General features: G+C 48.2%; 1 protein-coding gene across 1 annotated transcript; it reads left to right on the top strand.

Annotated features, from left to right (window-relative positions):
- The first annotated feature begins 660 nt into the window (after positions 1 to 660).
- On the top strand, positions 661 to 5971 carry LOC123398903 (protein STRICTOSIDINE SYNTHASE-LIKE 10-like). Its single transcript, XM_045093350.1, has 3 exons — positions 661 to 1186; positions 4464 to 4730; positions 5241 to 5971. The coding sequence occupies exons 1-3, from the start codon at positions 906 to 908 to the stop codon at positions 5815 to 5817; spliced, it is 1125 nt and encodes a 374-aa protein (XP_044949285.1). The 5' UTR covers positions 661 to 905; the 3' UTR covers positions 5818 to 5971.
- Positions 5972 to 10928: the final 4957 nt, after the last annotated feature.

The following is a 10928-nucleotide window of genomic DNA, read 5'->3' as shown; positions in this document are numbered from 1 at the left end:
TTAAGTTAGTACATGATACGGTGCTGACATTACTCTGTTTCTGCTGCACTTTTTAGTTAACCACAAGTGCATATGTGTGCTAATTCCCAACAGACATCAACACCAATCCCGTTGTTGTTGCTGCTGCAACTCGGTACGTGTGTGTTCTTTTTGTTTGAGCTCCTACCACAGTTTCTTGTTCTAGCTTCTGTTCAATATATGTTCTCTTCATACTCATCACTTCAGATGCTATTTGTATACTCTGTGTATAAATGCATGATTTGTTTTATAACTGCTATGATAGTCATAGTTTATCTATTATTTTCGTTAATAAAATCATATGCTAAATTATTCATATTTTCAACAGTCGCCATCGCAACCAAGCACAACGGAGGGGAGCTCATTCGTCGCGGGAAAGAAGTGAGAGGAAGGGGCACACTGGACGAGCTGGCTCACCGGGAGTTGGTCATCGGGATTACATCGAACACGGTACAGACTTGCGAGATTTGAAGGTGAGGATTCCTTTGCGCCGAGCTTTCCGACCTCAGGATTTAAACCAGAGTTTACTCAATTGAAAGCGACATAGTTTAGGGTGTGTGTCATGCGTGTGTGCCGCCCGCGTCTCCGGGGATAAGTGACGTGCGCGCCACCGGAGTCTCGGCGTCTCCTATAGGAGTCTGCGCAGTGCCCATACACGAACGACGACGAGACGAGACCAGACCAGGACACCAGAAAGAAATATACTGCATCGTGCACGATACGTACGTAGGACTCCAGGTCTCATCCCTTCCCTTTAAATCCGTTCAAACTAGCGTGGGCGTCGCCGTGCCAGGCGACCATATATAGCCCTTGTCGCCAGCGTCATCTATAGGAGATTCCCCTCCGTTCCATCGATCGTGGTATCGCCGCGTACGTGGCTCGCGACCATGATGACCATCAGCTGCAGGCTCGTGGCGGTGGCTGTGGCGTTGGCGCTGGCGGCGGCGATCCTGTCGTCATCACCACTGCACGCCGACGTGCGGGCTGTGGTGGAGATAAGCGACGTGGAGCTGATCCCCGTGGACGGCGGCGCCGCGGGGCCGGAGAGCGTGGCCTTCGGCGTGGGCGGTGAGGGCCCGTACGCGGGCGTGTCGGACGGGAGGGTTATCCGGTGGCTCCCGGAGGAGGGCCGCTGGGTCGAGCACTCCTCCGCCGCCGCGCCAGAGCTGTAAGCCTCCGCACTACCATGTCATCTTGCTTCTCAGATTCCATACTGCATCTGCATGCGTTGCATGACCCTCCTCCTACATACCCCCCTCAAAGTAGAGCAACCTCATCATTTTATTCCTACTTTTCTTTGAGAGGAACGAATTAGTAGTTCAGTTGACGGTGCTTTGCATGATCCAGTTCTGAACTTCTGATCAATTCAGTAGAGCAGTTAGTTCGTTCCTTGTACTATAATTAACTCTCTGATTGACGGCACGCCTATGCCTATGCGTAAGAGCATCCGCTCGATCGGAAACCGACGTCAGGTCACCTTACGTACTACTCGTACTACTACGGCGACTATGATTAATTAGTACCGCTGGATAGCTTAATCGTTTGGTAATGATGTCACGTCATACTGTCACGGTATGGCTGCTGCTGCTTTGCCGCGCTAGCTGCCGGAGGCAGAATTGTCGATGGCTCCACGCGCGTACAAGCAACCAAATGCTTCACTGTTGTTATCCTCCCCCGTCTCTTCACCGGAAGGCGAAAGGCAATCACCGTCTGACGTAGCAATCCTCCCTGTCCTTTCTCCCACACCCGTGGCAAACTACCAATTGGATCAAGATTTTTCCCGGGGAAACTAAAAGCAACTCCAACCGCGCAACCCAAGCAAATGCGTGAGTTCTACCCGTGTTTTATTTATTTGGATCGGTATGTCCGTCTTTTGTCATAAATAAATCGGTCGTGTGTCCAACGAATGGACCCGACTATTATCGTCATGGCTGGCCGGTATTCATTTTTTATTACACATAATTTTTGTACGTAATTTTTATGTCATTAAATGCATTTCAGTACATATATTTTTCATCAATTATTCATTACGAATACAAAACCAAAAAAAACAAGAATCATAATTAGACATTTTAAAAGTTGTCCAACTTTTCTAACTGTTCCTACAAGTTGGACTAAGATCTTCTCTGTGTCTTCATTGTTGATGTGTGGATTCTTGAGTTTAACAACGTCTTTCTTCTTTGATTCTAAAAAGTGGACATTGCTTCCCCCGTTAGTCTCTTCTTTACTTTCACTTATAGCTTTAATTCTAGCTAGAAGTGTATGGGTATCTAACAAATTTCATTCAATAGATCGATGTATTTTTTTCCCAAAACCAAAAGTTGTATCCGGCCTACACATAAAATTGAGCAAATAAGCTATCGAAATTCCATTGAATCAAAGAGCAAAAGGGCGCACGGAAAGCATATCCCATCGTTTCTACACTTGATGAACACCCGGGATGTTCCGTCATTCAGAAAATGCATCGGACGACATGCAACGGACAGTCGTCGCACTTATAAACGGCAATCGTGAGCCGGCAAGCCTCTGGGCCAGGGCCGAGCCAGGGCGTCGGTCGGCCGTGGCATTGCCGGTGGACCGACGACGGTACAGATCCGAGAGGCTAGAGGCGGATTGAACATCTGCATGCGGCGCCGAGGTATTGCCCAGACTAGGTGGACCGGTACCCGGCCAATCCATAGCAAGCGCAGTCCGCCGCCGGCAGGATGCGCCAAATCCCATCGGCAGGATGCGTCAAATCTCGTCACCGTCGCCACAGATCTACCACTCGCCCTTCCACACCGGCACGAAGGAGACACCCCGCCGGTGGATGTGCTACTGGGTTGAGGAGGGAGGGGGCTAGAGAGCAAGGTGACCGGGATAGATGGACGCCAACCTCGGGTTTGTGCACTTACTGACGACGGGTGGGAAAGGGGATAAAAAAGAGGAGACTGTGCAGTCGACCGGCGGGCCCGGGGAAGGAGCACGCGGACGAGGCACGTGGCCGGTGTAAATGCTGCCCAAATATAGACCTCAAATGGGTCACGACGGACAAAAAAACAGACCTGTTTTCGTTTGGGTCAGCGCGTTGGTTTTTGTTTTTTATTTTTTGTCCACGAGGATCCAAACGAGCACGTGTGGATGAAATGGGTCGTTCGATTAGAGTTGCTCTAACTACTAACAGGACAGATAGATACTCTCTTGCTATTATCGTGGATGAATTATATGAGTGTCAGTCATGTTTTAGGAAGAAAAAAAAAACTCAACCATCTTTTCAAGCCCTTCAATTAAAATGTACTGGTACAGAATATATGTTGTTTGTATGGTAACCATATATTAAATCTGGTTTAGGTATTCGACGAGATCACAGGCGAATTTTCTTTTCAAGGATGCCAGAGGTGATTAGCGTAGATACACAGGGAATTGTACATGTTGTGATCTTCTGATAATAATAAAACAAAACGATCACATTCCTTTGTTAAAACAACGCTGCTTTTAAGCAGCATCTTAATCCGACCATGCCAGAAATTCAGATAGCTAGCATACTGCAATAAATCATGACTGGCGGAACAACAAAGTATTACATATGTACCACGTGTGTAGCACTGTAGCACTGTATTCTGATAGGTCGCATTCTGACGAGAATGTAGGGGACGAGTAACAGCGCGACAACCTTTAATTTTCAGGATAGCTGCAGCTTGCAACCGTCAGAAAGGAACTTTCTTTTTATTTGGTCAGAGAGGAAGGAATTTTTGTCCAAAAAGACCACTAGCCGAATGTTATTGTTAAAAAAGACCACATGCGGTATGAAATGCGAGAAAAGACCCCTATTTTTCGTGGCGGCAGGCGTGCCAAGTGACGCGTGGCACCTACGGCCACAGACCGAGGCGACTGTGCTCCGCCGCCACCCGGCCAGGCGGCCAGCCGGGCAGGTGGCACCTGCCGCCACCACTCCAGGCGGCAGGTTGCCCAGGCCGTGCACTGCTAGCTGGCCATGCCACCGCCATGCACGGCCATGCATGCTGGCATGCACAACATCCCGCCGGCCGCCTGGGGTGCTGGCGGCAGGTGCCACCTGCCCGGCCGCCTTGCCGGGTGGCGGCGGGGCCCAGCCGCCTCGGCCCGTGGCGGCAGGTGCCACGCGTCACCTGGCGCGCCTGCCGCCACGAAAAATAGGGGTCTTTTCTCGCATTTCATACCGCATGTGGTCTTTTTTGACAATAACATTCGGCTAGTGGTCTTTTTGACAAAAATTCGAGAGGAAGTACTGCAGTCTACAATGGTACTACGAAACGACGTAAAATTTTGATTACAGATATGCGGGGGGTGGGGTGCAATGCTGTATCGTTGCTTCTGTATAGTCGTAGAGAAAGTGAAATAGAGTTGAATATGAACATCATCTGTATTTACCTAACATCAAGGCGAAATAACTATTGAGTTAAGCTGATCAATTGTGTGATCTGCAGATTGGATAGTTGCAGAGGATCCCAGGACGTGATGAAGGAGCACGAGTGTGGGCGCCCGCTGGGCCTCAAGTTCAACAATAAGACTGGCGACTTGTACGTCGCAGATTCCTATTTTGGGCTGAGAGTTGTCAGCCCCGGGGATAAGGTTTCAAGGCTGGTTGGGCCTGAACAGCCTGGGAACCCCTTCAGCTTCGCCAACGGCGTCGAGATCGACCAAGAAACTGGAGTGGTCTACTTCACCGAGACCAGCACAAGGTTCCAGAGAAGGTAACGCCAACGAAAGTGGTTTGATTTTACAACTACTCTATCCGTTCCTAAATATATGATTGAAAAGATTTTATTATATAATACATACGGAGCAAAATAAATGAATTTACGCTCTAAAATATGTCTAAATACATTCGTATGTAGTTTATAGTTCGAAACGGAGGGAGTATTCATCGTGGGGTGGATCGAATTTGGGTGTAGCCACTTTCCCAACGCCACCCCCTTCAGTTCTTCTCCTTATTTTGGTCAAGTTTTAGGCGTGTTTCAAATGCAATGGATATATCACCCGAACCAGGACAAATTTGACGTTCCAACCACACAAGCATCGTGATTTTTACTCCCTTCGTCATAAAATAATTATCTTAAATTTAGTTTAATTTTGTACTAGAACTAGTATAAAATTAAGGCTGTTATTTTGGGACGGGGGTATTTGATAGTACTTTTGTTTGACAGATTATTTGTACTACCACTATAGTTAACCTAATGAGTGAGCGTTTATTTCATTTGCAGGCAGTTCTTGAACATTGTCATATCCGGTGACGACACTGGCAGATTGCTCAAATATGACCCTAACAGCAACGAGGTTCAAGTCTTGGTCGACGGCCTGGCATTCCCCAACGGCCTTCTCATGAGTGAAGACGGATCACACCTTCTCCTCGCTGAGACCACAACTTGCAAGATCCATCGATACTGGCTTAAGACACCCAAGGCCTCAACCCTCGAGGAACTCGTGCAGCTAGCGGGCTTCCCAGACAACATCAAGGCGAGCCCCAGAGGCGGCTTCTGGGTAGGCCTCCATGGCAAGCGAGGTAAGATAGCCGAGTGGTCCACCTCTTTCCCGTGGTTGAGGAGGTTGGTCATGAAGCTGCCACCCCAACGTGTGCAGCGTGTCATGGCGTTTCTGAGCCGTTTTGGAAGTCAGGTGATTGCGTTGAGGGTCAGCGAGGAGGGGAAGGTGTTGGAAGAGTTAATCGTGCACGACATCGCGAGGAAGATGTTTGGATCCATCAGTGAATTGGAGGAAAGGGATGGGTGCTTGTGGATTGGCTCGGTTCATTTGCCTTTTCTTGGGCATTACTGTCTATAGATAGATTGGGTGATATGATATACAAGGTGCAAAGAGACTATGTTGTGTTGTCTTGTTTAGGCATCTCGAGGAGATTAGATATTACTAATATATTGGGATACATTATTGTGTAGAAAAGGTATTGGCTATACTTTAGGGGTTTTTTTCTTCTTGAAAGTTGTGTCCCTTATATAGCTTCAATTTATTGGGACTGGCTAGTATATAATCCGTACATATTGTGCGAAAAAAATAGAAAAACTATTCTAGGCAATCAGATCAAACATTAATGGTGCGGATTCTAGTGGAGCCATCTCAGCCACATAATATTGTGTCAAATAAATTGCATCATCTATGCTTTTGAGATGGAACTGAATTCAAGAGATCTCTATTTGTGCTTCGGAGGAGATCTCAGCAAAGTTCTCTATTCATATATGTATATGTATTATTATATGCACCCTTGGCGCTTCAATTCAGGTTTATGTTCTAAGCTCTTCAAGTCCATGCATCAAAATCAGTTAGTCCAACTTAGCTACTGTTTTTCAAAAATAAAAAAATAAAACCTAAAGTTTATTGTGTATGCTTCTAAATTAAGTAGATAGAAGTAATTGGTGTTTGGATGAAGGAACTAGCTTGTTTATGCACCCTCAATGCATAATGATGTTGATATCTGTGCATGTTCTTTCAAATTACTTATCTGCAACATACATATAGTTATAGTGATGTTCAGTTCACTTTTTTCATCAATTCTCAGTTTTACTAGGCCGTGTGGATGTGTACTTTTATACAGACTTCGAGATTGTATGGGAGGCTTTTCTCAAATACTTATATATGCATGTTGTTGCTTCAACGAGAGAGAACTCTCGACATGGGTCTATGGTTTTTTCTGTCAGTGAGGATACAAATGGAGAAGATTTTACATTTTTCTTCCTCCGTATCATGTATCCATACAGATGATTAAGGGTGTAAAATATCTTTGTCAGAAAAGAATAGTGCACTGTTAATGAACGGATGAGGATGTGTTAGATACTTAATCCATGTGCATGTTATAAAAGAAATACTTTGCCATGTTCAGCAACGTAGGAGCATTCTCCCATGATGTAGCATCCATCCATATACTAAAAACTGCCTTCTTGCAGGTATTTGCACTGTCTTTAGAGGAAAGGCATAGAGTCTGGCTAAAAAAAGCCATGAACTAGAAGAGTCTATCACACAAACAAACCAGGTACTAGACCATATCAAAGTACAAAGTAAATAAAGGATAACCAGGCTGCCATTGCCAGGGAAGTCGGATGAAAGGAATTCCCTGCTCTATGTCCTTTAATTTTAATTTTTGGTCGTCCAAGTAATAGAAAGAATGATTTTTTCTGACAATATGGTTATTACCGTATTATAATATACTTTGTACTACATAAATGTTAAAATGGACAGGTATAAACATGAGCTATAATTTTATCAATGGTTAATAAGATCATTCTCTTAAGTTTGGTTGATGCACAATTGACTTGTAGTTTTCAGCCTAATTTATCACAAGTGATGAATGGTGAATTCTATAACCTTCTATTTTCTACTTCTGAATTTTCAATGACTGTATCAGCAAATGAACGTTAAAGTTGTTGCCTACTTTTGCTCAGCTAAATCTGAGTAACAACATAAAAGGACTTCTACATGACGAGCTCGACCAAAATAACACTGACATCCGTTCTTTCAGTTTAAAGTAAAAAACATCCAACATGTACGCAAAGGCTCCAACACGAGCACGGCGGCTTCCTGCTAGTGTGTATATATTTTGTTAGAGATATATTTAGCGTACATGTATTTGGTAGACTACGATTTGTAATCCGTCTCCTACCTTATCTCTAGAAGAGGCTTCTTGCCCTTCAAGTCTTGTACCCAATATATACTCGTCCATGAGGCTTAATAATACATTCGTCATAAACAATTATTCCACCGATCCCTCTATTCTCCCATTCAACATGGTATCTGCCGCAAGTTTCTAGACCTAGCCGTCGCGAGCCGCTTCCGCGCCACGCGCCGCCTCCGGGGCGGTCGGCCTTCATGACCGCCCCCGGGGGCCGTGTGCCCATACCTAGGGTTCGTCCGCCGGTCTTATTGACCGGCTGCCCTAGAGAGTCTTTTTCCCAATCTTTTGATCCGGGTTTTCTATATTTTGTCGGTCTCTCTTCCTTTTTGGTTTTGTGATCTAAGATCGGGTTGCGTCGCCCACCGCCGCCATCGACACCTACGCGCCTCTACTCCAACAATGGCGCGACCACGGCTTCTTCTTCGACCAGCTCGCCTCGCGCACCACGCCGGTCCATCACGGCCGACGCCCGCCCGACTCCCCGCCCGTCGCCTTGCGCCGGCCGTCGCCACCAACGGCGCGACCCGACCACTGTTGTGACCTGGCGGCCTCACGCGATGCGGCGGCCCGTCACAGCCGTCGTTCGCGCGTCTGCCTGCCCGTCGCTATGTGTCGTTCATCGTCACCCGCGCCCAATCAGGATCCTGCATCACACACCATCTCCGCCTCCACTCGTCGGCCAGCTCGGCATCATCGGCTACCATAGGGCTACTGGTTGCCGACCCCCTCGCCGACTGCCGGACCTCCTGGCTGCCTTGGTCTCGCCGGTTGCCTGACTCACCGCTGCGCCGGGCCTGCCGGTTGCGCCAGGCCTGCCGGGTGTCTCGGGCTCCCCGGGCCATCGCTAGCTTACTATGGCATGTCGTTCCCCGTTGGCCGCCATCACCTTGGTCTCCTCGGCCACCCCGCTTCATCGTCCACGACACCGTCATCATCATCGAGCAGCGCCCCCGACCTCGCGTGCGATCGGATTGATCACCCGCCCCGCCGCGATCGCCTTCATCCACGTCGTGCGACTAACCTGATCAGTCGGTTGCATGCACCTCCGCAGGTCCTGTGAACGTTGTCCCGAATACAACGCGCCCCTCCACCGATCGAGCAATGTGCTACCGCTGCATTGCCCGGTCGGGCCGCAGCGCCGCCGCCCATTGGTTCTCCCTGCGGTTGCCCCGACCCGCGAGCCGCTGCTACACCGCCCCTTCGGGTTGTAGTACAGTGGCACGCGGTCCTAGCCGCCGCCGGAGGCCGTCCCCGTGGCTATACCGACCGGATCACAACCGCTGCGTAGCCCCTTCGGGCCATAGCGTTGTGGCACGCGGTCTACGCCGTTGCCACGACCCGTGCGTTGCCGCTTCGTCGCCCCTTCGGGTCGTAGCAACACGGCGTGCGGTCCACTCCACCGTCCCAGCGCGTCGACTTCCTGTGGTATGCGCCGCGCCGTCTCCTTCGGTGTGGGAACACCATCGTCTGCGCCGGTCTTCTTCATACTATCGAGCTCTTCCTCGCCTACTTCGAGCATCACCGCCGCGCTACTAACCAGCCACCACCACCGCCATCAGGCCGCCGCCGCCACTCTCCTTTGGCGCTATTGTAGCTCGCTCACCCGAGCCGCACCGCAAGTCCACCTCCTTCATCGTCATCCAGCACCAGCTCATCGCTAGCGTCGCCGTCGTCTTCCCCGACCACTTCGTCTACTCTGACCACCGTGGGCTACATCGTTCCCCGCTTATTTGCGCTGCAACCATCGTCGAGTCCTTCTCTGCTAGCCTCCTCGACATGGCGTACAAGTTGTGTGCAGGTTCCCGTCTACGCATGCCCGGTGCTGGCAACACCGATGCCTGCCTTCGTCCCTAATGTGTTCCCAGGCCTGGCAAACTTGGAGCGACGCATCGTCAACATCGACTTCGTCCGTCTACGCATGCGCGGTGCTCGCAACACCGATGTGTGCCTTCGTCCATGATGTGTCCCCGGGCTTGGCAAACTCAGTGTGACGCGTCTCAACTATGTCTTCTTCCCGGTGCACCACTACTTCGACAACTCTGCGCCCATGACTAACTCGGCACCTCCTTGCGCCCGCGGCTCCACGGCGACTTCCTCGACACCGGCTACCTCGACTCGAAATCGACCACGGCATTCTTCGCACGGCTACCTCGACAACGGATACACCACCCTATGCTCTCGGGTACCTCGACAACGACACAAAGGGCTATCACCTCGCTTGAGCAACTCATTGGCTTCCTCTACAGTCCACGCATCTGCGCGACACTGTCCCCGACGCTCCCGCTCTGATTGCAGGGGGATGTCAGCCTGTCGGTTGTTATTCTCTCCAGTCTGACCGTCCGCGACGCTCCTGTTGTTTGCAAGGCTACCGCTATGACTGTAGGGGGTGTTAGAGATATATTTGGTGTACATGTATTTGGTAGACTAAGATTTGTAATCCCTCTCCTACCTTATCTCTAGGAGAGGCTTCCTGCCCTCCAAGTCTTGTACCCAATATATACTCGCCCATGAGGCTCAATTATACATCACTCATAAACAATTATTCCACCAATCCCTCTATTCCCCCTTCAATATATTTCATGGAAACCCATGTTGATAGTTAGATATAAGATGTGAATTTTGCAGTAACCACCTTAACTTTCTCGTTTTCAGCTCTTTTGTCCTTAAGTACTCCTCTGCCGAGAAATACGTATCACAAGAATAGATGTACCTAGATGTATTTTAGTTTTAAATACATTTTTTATTCATTTGTGTGATAACTAATTCCATATAGAGGGAGTATATAACACTATTTTTCAAATCATCACTGTCGTCGATGCTTCATCTTCCCACATACTATATATTTAGGTACAATATAGTTGCTTTCTACTATTTCACTAGTTATGCATGAAAACTAAACGTGTTGGATACTAAAAAGTATGTCAATATATATCACAAATATTTGAGTACATGAGAAATGAAGCCATCTCCTTCCAAGTACAAGTGGAACTCGACAATCCTAGGAACAAATATTTCAAACATTTGAATATATGTCAAGCTAGACCATCACATGTACAACTATGTGAGTGCATGTCAAAACTGGACCTTCACATGCATAAATATTCGTCAATCTGGAGCATCCAGACATACACGAGAGACATACATATATACATACATATAAAGTGATACATAACATGAAACGGTCTTTTCTAGTGCATGACCAACAAGACTGGGTATGAAGGACCAAAATGATCACCAATGAACAAACATTGCCATCTTAAATTGCATCATC

This window comes from Hordeum vulgare, chromosome 5H (assembly GCF_904849725.1).
Source record: "Hordeum vulgare subsp. vulgare chromosome 5H, MorexV3_pseudomolecules_assembly, whole genome shotgun sequence".
Taxonomy (NCBI): domain Eukaryota; kingdom Viridiplantae; phylum Streptophyta; class Magnoliopsida; order Poales; family Poaceae; genus Hordeum; species Hordeum vulgare.
Note: the sequence above shows the minus strand (reverse complement) of the source record. Positions and strands in the feature narration are given on the sequence as shown.